At 35.9% G+C, this 18,595-nt stretch overlaps 3 protein-coding genes across 4 annotated transcripts; all 3 read right to left on the reverse strand.

The window, feature by feature from the left end:
- Positions 1–1,059: 1,059 nt before the first annotated feature.
- On the reverse strand, positions 1,060–7,201 carry LOC120774282 (trimeric intracellular cation channel type 1B.1-like). The gene is made up of 4 exons (XM_040103774.1): positions 7,016–7,201; positions 1,829–2,118; positions 1,468–1,740; positions 1,060–1,401 (listed from the first exon to the last, which is right to left on the reverse strand). Exons 2-4 carry the CDS (start codon positions 2,104–2,106, stop codon positions 1,125–1,127), a joined length of 828 nt encoding a protein of 275 aa, XP_039959708.1. The 5' UTR covers positions 2,107–2,118; positions 7,016–7,201; the 3' UTR covers positions 1,060–1,124.
- Positions 7,202–11,706: 4,505 nt separating this feature from the next.
- On the reverse strand, positions 11,707–13,831 carry LOC120774279 (negative elongation factor D). The gene is made up of 5 exons (XM_040103771.1): positions 13,665–13,831; positions 12,894–13,606; positions 12,370–12,816; positions 11,829–12,310; positions 11,707–11,759 (listed from the first exon to the last, which is right to left on the reverse strand). Exons 1-5 carry the CDS (start codon positions 13,725–13,727, stop codon positions 11,728–11,730), a joined length of 1,737 nt encoding a protein of 578 aa, XP_039959705.1. The 5' UTR covers positions 13,728–13,831; the 3' UTR covers positions 11,707–11,727.
- A 2,557-nt stretch (positions 13,832–16,388) lies between these two features.
- Positions 16,389–18,560, reverse strand: LOC120774280 (trimeric intracellular cation channel type 1B.1). Of its 2 annotated transcripts, none has more exons than XM_040103772.1 (4): positions 18,451–18,560; positions 17,782–18,071; positions 17,431–17,703; positions 16,389–17,367 (listed from the first exon to the last, which is right to left on the reverse strand). In XM_040103772.1, the coding sequence occupies exons 2-4, from the start codon at positions 18,057–18,059 to the stop codon at positions 17,088–17,090; spliced, it is 831 nt and encodes a 276-aa protein (XP_039959706.1). In that variant the 5' UTR covers positions 18,060–18,071; positions 18,451–18,560; the 3' UTR covers positions 16,389–17,087. The 2 variants fall into 2 exon arrangements, with proteins under 2 accessions (XP_039959706.1, XP_039959707.1); XM_040103773.1 differs by lacking the exon at positions 18,451–18,560 and adding an exon at positions 18,137–18,302.
- Between the last annotated feature and the right edge of the window lie 35 nt (positions 18,561–18,595).

Below are 18,595 nucleotides of genomic sequence, written 5' to 3' on the forward strand. Positions count from 1 at the left end.
AAAAATTTACAGCCGGGATAGTATGACAAGGTTTTGAAGGGAAAAAATTGGTGGTAATAATTTTACGATGGGCGTGGCACTGCCCACATTATGGTGAAATATCTAGGCGCCCGACTAACCGATTTCCATAAAATTTTGATAGTGGCATTCCTTTTATATTCCTCTGTCTCGCATGAGCGAAATCGGACAATAACCACGCCTACTTCCCATATAGCAAAATTTTAAATTCCACCTGATTATTTTACTTTCCAGTACAGAAATAAAGAAGCAATTGATATAATGGGATTGAACTTGGCATCGAATTCGAATTTCCTGGTGATTTTATCCTGGATATATCGGCTAATATTTGAGTTATCCCAATGAAAACTTCAGAACGTATATATGTTACGCATAACAGTATATCATTGTGCCTAAATTGAATATAATGGGGGGGGGGGAAAGTTCACCTAGCCCCCATATGACCATTACCAGGATTATTGAACATCCGACTGTTAATGTGTATAATGACTCCATATAATGATTTTGGTTTTTCTAACAAATCTTATGCCAAATATATACGTAGGACAGTGTGTAAGTTATATATTTCGATCCTCTGGTTAACGTTTTACATGGAATCTATTTAAAATTTACCTTCCTCAACAATTTAAAGTCAAAATATGTATTAAAGTAAAATGACAGCTAGCACAGTAAACATGGGTTTGGTCTGACATATTTTACAGCCACTGCAAATAATTTTCTGCGTGTGTTTGTTGTTGTGCCGTTGCACCAAGAGAAAAATTCTGCAATTCATGCACCCTTGCACGGTTTTGCAAGAGCAAGAGATTCCCCCTATAATGATGACTAATTATGTAAGCCCAGGAATAATATTTTAGTATTTATAAAGTACAAATTTTGGTGATTGCTACGGAATTTCAAGTTAGATTCCAAATTAATTTAGACCATTCATATCATTTTGAATGATAAATAATAGAAGGAAATATTAGAAATTAGTCAAAATTCTTAAAAAACAAAATAAATTTCAAAAATAGAAAAATCGTTTACGAAACAGGTCGTTGTGTTGTTGTTGTATTTGTTGGTTATAGACTTAAAGCAATTTTTAACGTCTTTCGCTGCTGATCGGTCTTTTAGTTCCGCTTTTTGCTTCCTTTTACATCACCTTTTACTTGACCTTGTCCCAAGATTTTTGCTAAGCTATCCCAAATACCACCGAAGAATATTGCGCAGGACAGATTTTCGAATGGTAGGAAAGGATCATGTGTACCCAAAAGAATTGATGATAGTTTGAAGTATACCAGGAATATAACAATACCGAAGTAAACCAAAGCATGGGGCGCTGGAATCCAGTCTGTTTTCTTATCCAGTACAAATATTATTGAAGCTAACAAAGAAGCTTTGGTGAAACTGAAAAATTAATATTTACAGGTACAATTTACATTTTACACATTTGGTCTTAGATGAAGGTCTTACAATGAAGGCTGCATGAACTCCATAGCTGTCGGAGTCCATGCTCCCCGAATCAGTCTTTCTATAAGTTTTGTGAATGCAGCACCGTTGCCCTTCAATGTTCCAATTATAATCATAATTATCCAGGCGTTTGGGTACAACTTGGCAGCGTGGGAGACACCATCATAGATATTCTTTGCACGATAAATCTCTTTCATTGCACTAGCAGCTACTTCAATTGGGAGGAACTTGCCGATTTTATAACCGATATCAAAGGGTGTGTAGAAAACCAAGTACCTGTTAAATTTTTGTTAAAGAATAAATGTTTTCAAACGTTATGTACGTATACGAGTATACTATATGTATGTATATAATAAAAGCCCACCATGCAACTGTGCTCACGAATAATTGTGGTGTGTTTTTCAGAGGGGCCAATATAGGTTCACCAAGCAGAGCATTGGAGACCATGCCTCCGGCGAATATTACAAGCATCGTAGATAGCCAACATGCAAGCGGATGTTTACGTGAAAATGATTGTGCATTCGAACCTAGATCTTCTCTAACAGCTAGTGCGGCAAGCAGGCTGTTTGCAATGTCAAAGTAAGGAAACATTTTCAACTTTATGACCTGATTGGCCACATTCAAGAATGCTGCTGGATCCATTTTGTTGACGAACTAAAAAATCAAATTATTAAACAAATTTGAAAAAAATTTTGGCAGATTTATTTGACAAAAAATTACATTTTACATATAGTTATACCGGCTTTAATGTGTATCACTATATAAAATATAGAGATAGTACACTTGACCAGAATTAAGCTAAGGAAAAAATAAGCTGGGAAAGTGTTAAAAATAGATTTTTCTGTTGCTTTATATACTATATACTACATATAAATACATATATACAATAACACGTCATGCTTCCTCCGGAGTTATCTACCAAACTACTAAACCGATTTTAGTAAAATTTTGCACTTTGCGCACAGTTTGATTCAACTTAAAGGATAGTTTAAATATCATTACATTAAAAGAAAAATATTCAAAAAAAAAAATGTATATATTTCTCAACATAAGCATGTTTTTATAATTCGAAGAAAAGAATTTAATACATACTTTATTTATTATTGACAAAAATTTTTAGGAACCGTTTTCGAAATTAAACCTTAGGCACACTCCCTTGGATTCTTATAATGGCAATTATGTTTTCGCCTTCATTCGTCAATAATATTTTCACTGTATTGGATAGTTTTTATATTAGTAATAATATTTAAGATAATGGATATCATAGCCATAACATCGCTTGACCGAAACTAATATATGTACATATGTATATATAGTAGATTACATATATACATACATTGTAGGTATATTTAATGTTTCTAATGAACAAGGAAGTCAGTTTTCTTGGACGCACTATGTGGAACCGAATTCTTTGAATTCTTATATCGGAAATAACGTTTTCGTTTTAATTTGTGTATAATAGGGGATATAGGACGAGGCTCCCTGTCCATCAGTCTATTGATATCATATTTTATACTTTATTTCTTAAAAAAAAAACAATTAAGGAAGGTCTAAATTCGGGCATAACCGAACATACTCTTTATTATTACCTTGAGGTTCATAAGCTTGTTAGTTATATGGGGTATAGGCCAAGTTTTCAACTGATTTTATTCATTCTAAACACAAATATACTACATACACTGTTATTGGAAAAACTCGTTCGCTCAATTTTACTAAGAAAACGCACATATTGGCCGATATTTGTGGTAAAAAGTCACCCGGTAGTTCAAAAGTGCTTATACTAGATATATGGTGCCTCAGGGAAGTATTGAACCGATTCAAATAATTTTTAATACACAGAAATCACAGAGATCATAGAGATAATATTATCAGAGAAGGATTATTTCCAAATTTCAATTATATATCTTGTACATTGACCGATATTTTAGGTAAAAAGTACACTGTAGGCTTTGGGGTTCACCTATCCGGCTTAGGTTAAGTGATATGAACCTTAAAGCTATTAGGGGACGGAACAACGCTCACTTTCCCAAACCCTTTTGCCCAAAGGTGCCCCTTGCTACTGCAATCATCTGTGCCAGTACTGTATCTTAATTTAGAGCTTAGTTCTGGCACTTTTTAGGTTCTCTTTAATGGCGTTTTGTGGGCGTGGCAGTGGCCCGGTTACGCCCATCTACGAACTCGTCTTTACTTTTTTGCCAAGGAACGCGTGTTTCTACTCGTCTCGTCATCCTGACCTCGAGTATATATGTATGTGGGTTGCTTTCCGAATGATGTACAACTGTTTTTTTGCTAGAGAAGCAGAACATATATACCTAGTTGTAATACCCCACACACCTTTGAGCACATAAGTCACAAATTTTTCTTTAAGATTCGTTAAGATTTGTTATGGTTCCATATAAATTTGTATACTCCCACAAGTTTTGATTGTTTGTAACACTTACTAATCGAGATAGATATAGAGTTATATGTACTTGTAAACTCAGTGTTTGTCCGGAAAGTAATAGGACTGATTTTCTCCCGCCGCGACTGTACTTCAGAGCGTTCGGTAGTGGGCGTTCCTAGCTAACAAACGAGCGGCTGGACAGTTGTCTTCGAGTACCAGGATGCGCGATTAACATATGTGTGGAACTCGGTAAATCTTCGACAGAGAGGTTTGATATGATCAAACAGGCTTACCCAGATGTTGCTTTAACAAGAGGTGGTGTGTTTCGGTGGCACCAGGGCTTTTTGGAGGGCCGGGAAGCGGTCGCTGATGAAGACCGGAAGAATGAGCAAATCCAAAGTGAAAACAATGCCTTTTGTCTTTTTTCACATTAAAGGCATCGTCTACCATGAATTTCTTCCTGCTGGACAAACCGTCAACGCCAAGAGACGAAGAGTCAATCGGATCCTACAAGACATCGCAGCCGATTGGAAGTTGCAACACGACAACGCCCCGGCTCACACCGCCTTTTTGTCAACATCTACCTAACTAAGGCCGCCATCCCAACGCTTCCGCAGCCGCCTTACAGCCTAGATCTGGCCCCCGTGGACTTTTTTGTTTCCTTGCCTGAAAAGTCCTATGAAAGGGGATCCAACCAGCATGCACCTCGGCTCTCAAGGCTATTCCGGAGAATGCCTTCAGTAACGCCTTCAATGCTTGTAAATCATCAGCGCTGCATCGAAGCAGAAGGAGCCTATTTTGAAAGTTTTTAAAGAATTGTAACGGTTCAATAAATTTTTTTAAATCGACTCAGTTCTATTACTTTCCGGACAAACCCTGTATACAAATGATCAGGATGATGATTCAGTTGAAAAAGCTTACTACTCATACATAAAAATTTTAAATTAATACAAAGACATTCAAACTTCCTGCATACAGCATCTATCTGTCTATGTCTGCGGTCAGTGGCGTAGCTAGGGGGGCGATGGGGGTCGTCGCCCCGGGCTCAACGTCTTGGGGGCGGCAAAACGATCTTCGCTGTTTTTTAATATTCAGAAAAATACTTTAATAAATAAGATTTATTGTAAATTTACTATCAATTTCCTCAAAAGCCGTATTGTGAGATTTTTGGAACTTCAGAATTTGCGTGGCTTCTAGTTCCTAAATTTTATATACTTAATATCGAAGATATTTTGTAAAAATTCACTTTTGTTCGAACCACCTCATGAAACTTGTAGGTAGGTAGATCAAGGGGGGCGGCAGAACATCCTTGGCCCCGCGCCCGAAGTTGTAGCTACGCCACTGTCTGCGGTTATTTCATGATTATCTGTTTCTAGTAAAGATATTTCATAATACATAGCTGGACACAATCCGGTCATTATATGTATGCTTTAGCTTTCATAGCAAGATCACCAATTCCTTAAAGTTACTGAAAAAAATCTATCCTTATTGATCGAGACCGAACGAGATTCCGATATTTATCTACCCATAGGCAGCCAAAAGCTCGTAATATTTTGCAATCTTACGTTAGATTCATATACATATATACTATATGTATGTATATATATATTTGGATATGAAACTATTAGCAAAGCGTCAAATTATTTTATGTCCAGAGCATATTTTGTGTGTTGTGTGTTTGCTTTGTTGAACGAAGTAATTATTTGATGTCATAAATGTTTCCTGATTTTTATAGATAACCGATTTAGAATAACAATACGGTGAGAAATGTTAGTCAAGCCATAAATTTAAACGATTATGGAATTGATTTGTATTGGCTATTTATAAATCAAAGCAAGTAACAAAGTTCGGATGCAACCGAACATTTTATACTCTTGCAAGTTGCAAGAATAAACGCAAGGGAAATACCTTAAGATGTCAAACGTCAACCAGAGGATCGAAATCTAAGCAATTTTATGTATACATAAACTCTATATAACTTATACACTGACCGACAAATCCGGCATAAGATTTGTCAGAAAAACGAAAATCATTTTACATATACATATAGTATATGGGAGTTGGGGGAGTATCGAGCCGATTTATCTATTAACTTTTATCATGCCACATACTAAAAAAATGTTCCCTGTTTCACCAATCATGTGGTTCTGTAATTTTCATTGAGATAACTCAAATATTGATCGATATATCTAGTATAAAATCAACTGGAAGTTCGAAAATCTGTATACTAGGTATATGGGAGCTGGGAGTATTGAGCCGATTCTACCCATTTTTGATACACAGAAATACTATTGTCTGTAAAGAATTTTCTCTTAATTTCAATTGTATATCTCACACATTGATCGATATTTTTGGTCAAAAGTAAACTATAGGTATCGGGGTCTAAATATTCGGTACCTAGGGGATGGAACAGGTTCGCTTGGATTTGGACAATTTTTGGTCGTAAGATGGCATACTTTAAAGGAATCAAATGGAAATTAAAATTAATATGGGGAGTGAGGGGGGTTATCTTCCGATGTCACCCATTTTCACACTGTCAGTAGGAGCTCTTATAATATTTGCCTTCAGCAAATTTATTTGTTGTAGCTTTAGTAGTTTAGAAGATATGTAAATTAATCTTAAAGGAGGGCGGGACAAGCCCACTTTTTTAATTTTTTCCCCCATTTGAGATCCCCTGTGCCAACTTTGAATATCATATTATAATTTAGTGCTTAGTTATGGTAGGTTTTCGGTTAATGACGAAAATTTTTTGTTCCAAGGAAAGCATATACTAGGTTTCATCAAGACATCTCAATATTTATTCAAGTTACAGCATTCACGAACAGACGGACGGACAGACAGACTCTTATTTCAACTTTTCTCGTCTTCCTGATCATTTATATATACATAACCCTATATCTATCTCGATTAGTTTTGAACAAAACTATTGTACCCTGCAGCAACAGGTTGCAAGTGTATAAATATGCCCCGCCAATATCTTTTTAATTTCACAAAATTGCATTAATTTGCTTTCTTATAAAAATTCCATACATCAAAATATTTTTAAGGATAGTGCAGTACAAAAAGGCAACTTATATTTGAGCATATTACAATTTTCAAATAATCGCTTAGTACAATGGGTATACGCGGCGTATACATAACATAAAGACATAACCATCTCTAACTTACTATATTTCTCAGTTGCTACCTTAAGTACACTACCGTTATTTCTTCTGTCACAATATTGCAGAATAATAAGAAATCGTTTAACACAAACTTTCAATTAACGGTGTTTAAGTCTCTTTAAACGTAACGCGCAGTTAAGCTTTCTTCCATAACTATTTCGAATTTAAAATATGCAAATATCAACAAATAATTTCGTCTAAACATTTGTTCACTATCACATGGAATTATAGCTTAGTAGTTCCGCTCCTTATACTCGGCGTTCTTCAGCCGCCGAATCTATTGATAAACTGTTGAATGTGTCAAATAGAAAGCATGTAGAGGCCCTCATAATGCTCGCTCCACCATGCCATAAATTTCTCAGGTGTCACTATAATCCGTTATATACAGACATGTCCCGTTGCTATGATAATGCCGGTATATAAATGTATGTATGTATAAGCAAAATTGCTAATAACACTGCCACTCATTTGTAGATATTATACTGCAAGTAGTTCTTGCTGAGAGGACGTTGGAGTTATGCTCTTCACAGATCGCAACTAATCAGCAGGGCGACATGATTACATACCAACATACATATGTATGTACGTAAGGGCGCTTGGTGCTCGCAATCATGTTTTTATACATATGTATGTCAATGGGCAAGCAAGTATGCAGGTATGAATGTGTTTGTGCTTTTGTATAATTTTGATAAAGAAATTTTATCAATGCTAAGATGAGTCGGTAAAATAAATCAAGAAATTAGTGTGCAGAGAAAGAGGACGAAGCGAGTTATTGGAGTAAAAGTGTACATATGTATGTATTATGTATATATATTTTTTATTGGTATTCGGGTTGTAAGCTGTTGAAGTCAAAAATAATTGCAGACAAGTAAGGAAGTGCCAGGTTCGGTTGCAGGCGAATATAAAATTTTGAATATGAATACAATCTTTATTATGCCAAAGAATTGTTACGGTTGTACTTTACTTTGGGACTCACTCAATTCTTAATTGAGGAAGAATTGTCCTTTCTGAGAATCTAAAATGATAACTACAACGCACCTAGGTCTTTAGGAAACCCATTGTATTACCACTGGAACTAAAGTCCTCCCACTATATCGGCTTCTCTTTGAATCACTGCGTGTTTCTGCTAAAGTTCATAAGCATGAAAAGTTTATCTGAGCAACCTCCGAGACATCAAGAAACACTCGGCCGATAGTTGCTTCTTTTCCTATATAGAGCTTTACAATCGCTTAGAACATGCTTGATAGTCTCCTCTTCTTTTACCTCCTGACAGCTTCAACAATAGTCGTTATTGTTTATATTTATATATAGGGAGCTGTTAGTATTCATAGTAGTTAATTCCTCCTTTTGAATTTTAATAGCCGGCATGTGCGGCCCATATTCCATTCATGCCACGTTAGCCTGCTTGTTGAACAAGTCAGAGACTGCCTCTACCGAGACTCATCTAAATTTATAAGATATTTTTCGATTAGATATCTGCAAGTAGCCGGAGGCATAAAATCTATACTTTTCCGGAGTTTAATTGTAGGCTGGAGCCCGTTCTGGATAATTAATTTGCTTCACAATTCCCTGAGACTTCACTGAGACTTGGAACACATTACAGGTTTGTTGTGAAACAGGACGTTAGATTCATTAAGAGATCAATGCGTTCTTTCACTAACTTAGACGAAACCCTAAGAGCATTTAGTGTTCAGTGATAGGCCTGGCTATCTGAATTTATAGATATATGCCTTGTGATGAGCATACTCCTTGTCAGAACAAGCAGGCTTTCTATTATTGCTGCGATCTGTTAGAAGGCGATTTTGGCATCTAGTTTAGCAGAGAAGACACCACCTTTCACTCGGTTATCTAGTTTGCGTTATCCGTATAGATACTTAACCTTACGTTCTTGTCTACTTCGCCTTTTCCCACTCTTCTATGGAAGGAAAGGCAATATTGAGAATGGGTATTATTGCGGATCTGATTTGGATTCAACTGTGTAGGATTTCGTAAAACCGTTGTAATGGCATGAAAAAGGGAACTTTTTAAGTATCATATCCCTTGTTGCTGGCGAATAAGTCGAAAGATTCCCTCAGTCTAAGAGCTTACTTCACTGTCATTTGCTTACAAAACAAGTCTGCGGAAATAGGTGTAAAGTTACGTTAAGTTCCAGGCATGACGTTGTTTCGAAAGTTCCACTGATGCAAATACTGACTATTCTTGTATGTTATACGTCTTACCGTGTATTTATTTTCCATTCCGTTAATCACCATTTGGGCCCATCATTCTTGTACACATGTAAAGTGCTGTAGCTGCCTTCCTTACCTTAGCTTCCATATTTGCTTTCCATGCTGTCCAAAATTAGTCCCAAGAAGCCAATAACAAACCTAGTACCATTTAATAACGACGGCGAAATTTATAGAATATTGTGTTTCCTAGTGAACAATACTAGCTCTGCATTGTTAGCATACAAGTTCAGTCTACACGATACGGGCATTTTTAATAACATTTAATATTGTCTGGTTAACGAGTGTATTCAATTCCTCCAACAGGTACTGTCACATCAGCAGCCTACGCTGTTCCACCGACTTTTTTTTCATTGTTAAGGTCCAGAGAGGTATCACCACCTTCTCTTCCAACAGTGATCTGGCTTCTGAAGGTATCGAAAGATGTGCATCGATCGTGCCAATATTTTCCTAAGTCGAGACGCTTCTGCCGTATTGGGGGGGAAACCGAATATACCCGCGGTAAGGCATGCCTGTCGTAAGAGGCGACTAAGATCCTGGCCACCACTCCAGGGCTGTATGGAAGCTCAACTGGTCGCAGCTTCGGCTACAAGGTCATACCAAAGACTTTAACCTGGTACCACGGGGAGCAGTAGCCCCTCGCTCCAGTCTGCTCATTTGGTTTGGCCCTTTGTGGAGATTCGTGGTGGCTGTGGTTAAAACCCAAATCGCGGGAAGAACTGACTTTGTCAGTCGAATGTGGAGTTGCATTGCAACCGGTTGCCGGACCCAAAGTACGGCAGAGGTTTTAGATGGGCCTCGAGCCCTACCAAGGTGGTTAGTGTGTCCATGCCACACTGCCAATTGGTACTGAACATGTTTACCCAGTTTTCAGGGCGCTGATCGACGATTGATATTGGAGTTAAGCTGTCGACAGCAGGATCCCACCTTAAACACAATCAGACGTTGACCTGATTTCGATGATAACAAATTTGAGACTTATTACCTAAATGGGGTCTATAAATCCTATAAATCAGGTACAACAAAAAGTCCCAAAAAATATTCGGAAACTTTTAAAAGTAAACAGTCTTTTTTTATATAAAATCGTCTAGCGAAAAAGTCAAGCTATTTTAAGGAAACGGTTCATTGCAAATTTCAATGTATCTCTCACATTGAAAAATATTTTCGGTGAAAAGTCAACTATGGAGAGAGTCAAGTAAGGTTTTTACCCCGGGCTCCTATTGAGCCCTCTCACATCATATCGAGTGTAAAATTTATTGTCTTTGGCGTATTTAGTTATTGACTTATCGCGCTTTTATGGTAGTAGCTTCATCCATTTTACACCGTCGGTAAAGGCTCTAAAAATAGTGCTCTGGACGAATTTGGTCGTTGTAGCTTTAAGTTTTTAGGAGATAAGTATGTACAATAAACCTTAAAGAGCGCGGGCCCACTTTTTAAAAATTTTCGGCCGACATGTGCCCGTTAACACTTCAGTCTCCTGTGCGAAATTACAGTGCTATATCTTAATTTAGTGCTTAGTTATGAAATTGTAGGTTTTAGGTCAATAGGGTTTTATGGGCGTGGCAGTGATCCGATTACGCCCATCTACGAACTAGATTTTTTTCCCAAAGAACCCGCATCAAGATATCTCAATTTTAACTAAAGTTACAGCCACGAGCCAGACGAGCTAGGTCGATATAAGTAGGTCGGCGAATGTTTAATGCAAATGATGTGGCATTGCTAAGACGAGCACCGACTATAGATGAACGCGCATAAGCTAACACATCGCAGCGTGAACGTAATGAACGAATTAGGTCTGTTGACCCTGTGCCTGTACTGAATCGAAGCTTTTTTGATTAGAGTATAAAATTAAATCTATGCAGAGCGGCCGCGAGAAGTGCTAGTAATATTATAAAATCCTGACCTCGACTGAAAGATTTGAAACATATGTATAACATTCAAGATTTCGTGAGGTTATTCTCACAAGCTCGACCTTTTTGGTTTCTAGCTTCATTTTCTATAAACTTTTTCTTCAAAACTGCAAGATAGAGCTATAATACGAGCAATATGTAATAAAGCGCGAAGGTCCTAGTTTCTATTTGTTGTAGGTTTTGGAACGAATCCCTATTAATAATTTCAATAAGCCTGTACACGAAACATATATTGAATCTTTTATAATATATTACAGTTAATATTATTCATTATCTCCTATGTCATTATGAAAACGATAAATTAGTCATACAAAAATATATTTAGATACAAATGTACTGTGAATTAAGCCATAAAAATAAACTGAAAAAAAAAGTAAAAAATGGTAACTGAAATACATTGTGTAGTTGTATGTTAAATACAATTTAAACAAGTTACTGCAGCAGATAACATTGCTAAATATATTATTATATCTCCGCCATCGCCTAGTGATGAATAGTCACTGAAGTAGAAATTTCTGTGTTAAAGTCCGATAAGCTTTCAGGATAATGCTTATATTTTCCATAACTTGTAATCACTGAACTTACACGGTGGTGTAACGAGCTTTGCAGTGCACTAAAACAGAAATAACAAGTGTCAAAAATTCATATAAAATTTTTGAAAGGAAATTGGTAAAATACTTACCGATAAATTCTGAAACTGGATCGTTATCACCCTCCCCACGCATAGTACCCGTAATTTCCTCATTTTCCACCATTGGCAGGAACAATTGCACAAATTCTGGTGAATATGGTGGCGTTATAGTCTCAAGTACTTCAGTAACAAAGTACCGTATGAGTGATATGTCTGTATCACCTTTAGCGCAGCACTGTTTAATATATTTAACAACGGGCACTACACAGCCGCGGGTCAATAGATTAACCATTCGGTCCAATAACATTTTCTTCATTTCTAATTGTACTAAAATCTCAAGCTCATCCTGCTTCGATTCGAATAGCCTTATAAGTAACCGTAAAATCTGTTGATGCAGTGTGGGATGCACAGCAGCGACTTCATCTAGTATGGCCAAATGAGTAGGACAACTGTCGGTTGATAGTTTGAAGTAAGACGGCTCAGTAACTGTGTTCTCAATCCAACGTATAACACCAACACCAACCACTGGATATCTGCAATTTGTAAGTAAAATTCGTACATATTTTTTTCTTTTTTTCAATTTATAATTTACTTAATGCAATTGTAGAGCGTTTGCAATTCCGCAATTAGTTCGGTGGAACCTTTGTTAACATTGCAAATTGCGTGAACTTTTTCGATTGCTTGTATTGTACTTTTCAATTCATCTTTATTGAGTACACGCTCGGTCATAGGGCGCTTCTTTGCCGGCGTGTCAACTACTGAAGCCGCATAAGCCAGCAAATGGATATACTTGGACTTGTGTTCAGGATTAATTTTTACTCCAGCTTTGAATAGAGAATCTACGAGCAATTCCAGGAATTGAGGATTGCGTATTAAATCGATTGGTGGTGGGTCTGCCGCAGAATAATTTCGAAACAAAACAGTAATATCTGCAGGATTAAGCGTGTTGCGTGAAAGCATCGATGACAGAGCTAGGCATGCTTGTGGATATGCCGCAGAGCCATTAAGAGCCATAGTGATGGGAGTTACATTTTGATTACTAAAAAAACAAAAAAATATTTTCACAAAATAATTATTATAACACAGTTTAAATTAATTTACTTCAATTAAACTTACTTTTGCAGCGCATACTTTGTGATCTCTTGTGATAGACGCTTCATATTGAAGCCACCTTTGGTCTCCTGACTTAATACTTGAATTAGTACTTGTGAGTAAACATATGTATGCTGTCCGTGGCATACCATGCGCGCGCATTCTTGTATAGCGCCTTGTATGTCTTCGGGATTGTTAAGGAACTTTGTAATGGAAGTTTTAAGGACGCGCGAAAATACTTCAATTTGTTGTGCGGCAGTTGAAATTGATGTGATTTCGCTTTGGAAACCAGCATCTGAGATTAATTTTATGGTGAAGTTTAACATTAAGCAGTCGGGATACTCCTCCGCCAGTCGATAAATAAGCGAACGCCATGTATGATGATCAATCATTTCAGTTAACCAATCAGGCGTCTCACCTTCTTCTGTAAATATTGTATCCGCTTTTTTAGGATCAAAGGTCTTCAAAATCATATCTTTGAGATGGTTTTCCACCATTGCTTGTACATCGGTGACTTTTACGCCAGCAAGAATAAGCCATTCAGCAAGCAAATTTGCCATTTGAGCAACAGCTTTATAGTTTTCCGACAGCATTGTAATAACTTCTTCTGGAGATCCACCGGATTGGAAATAGCGCTTTAGTTGCGTAAATATTCCGGGTTCCATTATATAATCAGGTGTAAGAAATTTTTCAAGACATTCTTGAATGGTTTCCTGTGGATTATCCTCGGGCATTTCCTAAAATTACAAACGTATGAATTCTTCAATGGTTCAAGAGAATAAAGATATAGTTGACCTCATCCTCGCCAGGTTGCTTTTGACGTCCTTGCCAACCCGCATCCTCATAATCCATTTCCATATTGAATTCAATTAAATTTTAAAAATGTATTTCAAAGATCCTAATTAAGTTAAGTTTTGCTTTGTAAACAATAACATTCGTTTATGCCAACTATATAATAATTTAATTGCGGCGAATCAGTAAAATATAAAATGTCAAAAGAAAAATACGTATACAGCATTGCCAGAACGAAAAAAATTAAGGTAAGAATTTATAAAAAGTTGCTGTGTTCAGCAAATGCCGTCCTAACAAGGAATATTAGAATTGATTGGATTATTTTTTTAAGAAAACAATTCAGTTTCCAACATAAAGTCATAAAGGTGACTAATTATAAAAGTCCATTTATATTATTTCTCTATATTAATTTATAATTGCAATAAACTTGATTGAAACCCGTTTCGTTCGCTCTCGACAAAAAATTGTGTTAGTTCTCCGATGTTTGCTGTTCTTATTTGGTGATTGTTGCGGATTTTTAAGTTAGATTACTTTATATACTTTCAAGGGCTCAAAAACACTTAGACCAGTTTTGGGTATTTCGAATAATATATAATACATAGTAGAAATTAGTAAAAAAATTTTAAAATTATGTTTTTTGCCTTATATCGAAGAAATATTAGTCCATGATTTTGACTGCTTTCGAATTTCAATTAAAAAATAGTGATTTAAATAAAGACATAGCTTCTAATAATTTTGTGACTTTTTCTACAAGATATAAATGGATTAATTAATCATTTGTTTTCTCCCTCCTTCACTTCCAATATATATATGTATATATATGTATGTATATAGTATGTGTTATACCAACATTGCCCAAAGGCAGCCATTTTGACTGCTTTCAGGCAATAGAGGTTTAACTAAGCTCCCGTCTTTCTAGTGTTAACGGTATATCAATACAACAACAATAACACTTCAAAGGCAACTGGAGACATTTGAAACTCGAAAATCTTTCGATAGATTTCAATTAACTATATACTTATATATTTTTTTTCTTTCCAGCTGATAGCCTCTGTAGCTATCGCTGCATGTTTTAGGTTGTACATACATATGTTATTAACATTGTATAAGCTTTTATAAATAAAAAAAAAATATATTTTTTTTTTAAATATAAAACTAGTGCCTTATAAAAAATATTTTATTTCAATTTTTTTTAATAATTATCTGTTGGTTTTTTTCTTTTAATCTAGAAAAATTGTTCCTGAGAACGCCATTTTGTTAATATCGGGTGATTTTTTTGAGGTTAGGATTTTCATGCATTAGTATTTGACAGATCACGTGGGATTTCAGACATGGTGTCAAAGAGAAAGATGCTCAGTATGCTTTGACATTTCATCATGAATAGACTTACTAACGAGCAACGCTTGCAAATCATTGAATTTTATTACCAAAATCAGTGTTCGGTTCGAAATGTGTTTCGCGCTTTACGTCCGATTTATGGTCTACATAATCGACCAAGTGAGCAAACAATTAATGCGATTGTGACCAAGTTTCGCACTCAGTTTACTTTATTGGACATTAAACCAACCACACGAATGCGTACAGTGCGTAAGATCTTGGTGTAAAACCGTATAAAATACAGCTCGTGCAAGAACTGAAGCCGAACGATCTGCCACAACGTCGAATTTTCAGTGAATGGGCCCTAGAAAAGTTGGCAGAAAATCCGCTTTTTTATCGACAAATTTTGTTCAGCGATGAGGCTCATTTCTGGTTGAATGGCTACGTAAAAAAGCAAAATTGCCGCATTTGGGGTGAAGAGCAACCAGAAGCCGTTCAAGAACTGCCCATGCATCCCGAAAAATGCACTGTTTGGTGTGGTTTGTACGCTGGTGGAATCATTGGACCGTATTTTTTCAAAGATGCTGTTGGACGCAACGTTACGGTGAATGGCGATCGCTATCGTTCGATGCTAACAAACTTTCTGTTGCCAAAAATGGAAGAACTGAACTTGGTTGACATGTGGTTTCAACAAGATGGCGCTACATGCCACACAGCTCGCGATTCTATGGCCATTTTGAGGGAAAACTTCGGAGAACAATTCATCTCAAGAAATGGACCCGTAAGTTGGCCACCAAGATCATGCGATTTAACGCCTTTAGACTATTTTTGTGGGGCTACGTCAAGTCTAAAGTCTACAGAAATAAGCCAGCAACTATTCCAGCTTTGGAAGACAACATTTCCGAAGAAATTCGGGCTATTCCGGCCGAAAAGCTCGAAAAAGTTGCCCAAAATTGGACTTTCCGAATGGACCACCTAAGCCGCAGCCGCGGTCAACATTTAAATGAAATTATCTTCAAAAAGTAAATGTCATGAACCAATCTAACGTTTCAAATAAAGAACCGATGAGATTTTGCAAATTTTATGCGTTTTTTTTTTTTAAAAAGTTATCAAGCTCTTAAAAAATCACCCGATAAAAAAGAAAATACAAAGCTTCGATCAGGCGCAAGATTATTTGTTAATAAAACGATCTCCACGTAGTGATGGTCACCGCAAGAAGCTTCGCTTTGAGTGGAACTGCATCACCGCAAAATAAAATTGTAATTTTTCCATGTTTCTAACACCTTGAAATTAAATAATAGTTTATAAATTTTCAAAAAGGAATTGGATTGATTGATCAATGCTCCCATAACAATAACCCGACGGTTTAATTGCATCGCAGTTTCCGTCTCAAAAACATTTAAAAATAAGTTATATTTTGGTATCTCAAAGGTATTGTTTTATTTTCATTTTTTGTTTTTGTAAAATTACTTTAAATATATTTAACATCGAGAACTTTTTCTCGTGGCCATATCAGATATAAAGCTTATTGTTTTATTTTCTCCTCGTACTTCTTAAATATATACAAACGATGGTACGTAAGTTTTTAAATTAAATTTGGCAAGATCTTAGCATATAATCATTAATGCTAATGTTAAAATTCGAAGTCATTTGTAATTAAATGTATTTCTGCTCGTTACTGATATTTATGAAAAAATCATAAAATAAAAATATAATAAATTACTAAAATCAACAATATAATAATTAAACTCCAATAAAAACGCTTTTGCACTAAAGTCAAATTCATCATTGAGCAAGCACACCCACTTGTTGTTCAATCACAAGAATGACTTTATGGTACATATTTGAGTTTCATTTTGAGCACTATGGTATAAAAGTGACTAGAATACATTGCTTAGGACGTTTTTGTTTTCAAACTGAAAAATATTCAATTGTAGTATAACTGTACTGTGGTCAAAACAAAATTACAAAAAGAGGAAAATCGTTTACGTTAATTTCATCTTTTCGAAAAAAGGTCGTTGTGTTGTTGTTGCTGTATTTAGATGTTATAGATTTAAACCACTTTTAGCGTCTTTTCAATTTTCGACAAAGCCACTGAGTATCGGTCTTTTAATTGCTCTTTTTGCTTTCTTTTACTTCACCTTCTTTTGCTTGACCACGTCCCAAAATTTTTGCTAAGCTATCCCAAATACCGCCGAAGAATATTGCGCAGGACAGATTTTCAAATGGTAGGAAAGGATCATGTATACCCAAAAGAATTGAAGATAGTTTGAAGTATACCAGGAATATAACAATACCGAAGTAAACTAAAGCATGGGGCGCTGAAATCCAGTCTGTCTTCTTATCCAGTACAAATATTATTGAAGCTAATAAAGAAGCTTTGGTGTAGCTGAAATTAATATTTAAAAACATAAGCAAATAATTTTAAACGTATGCCTTTTTAAGGTCTTACAATGAAGGCTGCATGAATTCCATAGCTGTCGGTGTCCAGGCTCCTCGAATCAGTCTTTCTAAAAGTTTTGTGAATCCAGCACCGTTGCCCTTCAATGTTCCAATTATAATCATAATTATCCAGGCATTTGGGTACAACTTAGCAGCGTGGGAGACACCATCATAAACTTTCTTTGCACGGTAAATCTCTTTCATTGCACTAGCAACTACTTTAATTGGGAGGAACTTGCCAATTTTATAACCGATATCAAAGGGTGTGTAGAAAACCAAGTACCTGTTAAATGATTGTTAAATAGTAAATGTTTCCAAATGTTATGTACGTATGTAAATATGTATATAATAAAATTCTCACCATACAACTGTGCCAACGAATAATTGTGGTGTGTTTTTCAGAGGGGCCAATATAGGTTCACCAAGCAGGGCATTGGCGACCATGCCTCCAGAGAAAATTACAAGCATCGTAGATAGCCAACATGCAAGCGGATGTTTACGTGAAAATGATTGTGCATTCGAACCTAGATCTTCTCTAACTGCTAGTGCGGCAAGCAGACTGTGTGCAATGTCAAAGTAAGGAAACATTTTCAACTTTATGACCTGATTGGCCATATCCAAGAATGCTTCTGGATCCATTTTGTCGACGAACTAAAAAATAAAATTATTAAACAAATTTATGAGATTTATTTGACAAGATTAGATTTAACATATACTTATGTATATAGTTATGCCGGCTTAAATTGTATCACTATATAAAATGTATAGATAGTACACTTGACCAGAATTGAGCTAAGCAAAAAAATTATTTAAGCGTCTCGCACAATTTTCGGTGCGGCTCTATACTGGGAAAAAGCTAAAAATAGATTTTTCGGATCTTTTCTTTTTTAGAAAACTGGCACAGCACGCATGTCATTATTACATAAGTTATAGCTGTCAGTCAAAATAATACACAATACTAAATTCGAAATGCTTTACTAGGTAAAAAAATTAAGAGTTATTTTTATTCAAATTTCATTTAAATAATTACATTTCTTAACCCCTTCTTCAAACGTTCACTTTATCTTCGGCGCACCAAATCACAACACAAAACCAATGCAACAATATTTTGAGTGCTTCCAAGTCAGCAGTTTTGTTTTCAAATTGATTTACAACACTGATTTGCCAGCAATATC

This window comes from Bactrocera tryoni, chromosome 4 (genome assembly GCF_016617805.1).
Source record: "Bactrocera tryoni isolate S06 chromosome 4, CSIRO_BtryS06_freeze2, whole genome shotgun sequence".
In the NCBI taxonomy this organism is placed as follows: Eukaryota; Metazoa; Arthropoda; class Insecta; order Diptera; family Tephritidae; genus Bactrocera; species Bactrocera tryoni.

Excerpts from the sequence above, each read along its gene's own strand:
- LOC120774282 (XM_040103774.1), bottom strand. The coding sequence starts at position 2,106 with ATGGATCCAGCAGCATTCTTGAATGTGGCCAATCAGGTCATAAAGTTG. Across the intron at positions 1,741-1,828 it reads TTCGTGAGCACAGTTGCATG|GTACTTGGTTTTCTACACAC; the intron begins GTGGGCTTTTAT and ends AAAATTTAACAG. Across the intron at positions 1,402-1,467 it reads GAGTTCATGCAGCCTTCATT|TTTCACCAAAGCTTCTTTGT; the intron begins GTAAGACCTTCA and ends TTAATTTTTCAG.
- LOC120774280 (XM_040103772.1), bottom strand. The coding sequence starts at position 18,059 with ATGGATCCAGAAGCATTCTTGGATATGGCCAATCAGGTCATAAAGTTG. Across the intron at positions 17,704-17,781 it reads TTCGTTGGCACAGTTGTATG|GTACTTGGTTTTCTACACAC; the intron begins GTGAGAATTTTA and ends ATCATTTAACAG. Across the intron at positions 17,368-17,430 it reads GAATTCATGCAGCCTTCATT|CTACACCAAAGCTTCTTTAT; the intron begins GTAAGACCTTAA and ends TATTAATTTCAG.
- LOC120774279 (XM_040103771.1), bottom strand. The coding sequence starts at position 13,727 with ATGGAAATGGATTATGAGGATGCGGGTTGGCAAGGACGTCAAAAGCAA. Across the intron at positions 13,607-13,664 it reads AGCAACCTGGCGAGGATGAG|GAAATGCCCGAGGATAATCC; the intron begins GTCAACTATATC and ends TTGTAATTTTAG. Across the intron at positions 12,817-12,893 it reads ACAAAGTATGCGCTGCAAAA|TAATCAAAATGTAACTCCCA; the intron begins GTAAGTTTAATT and ends TTGTTTTTTTAG.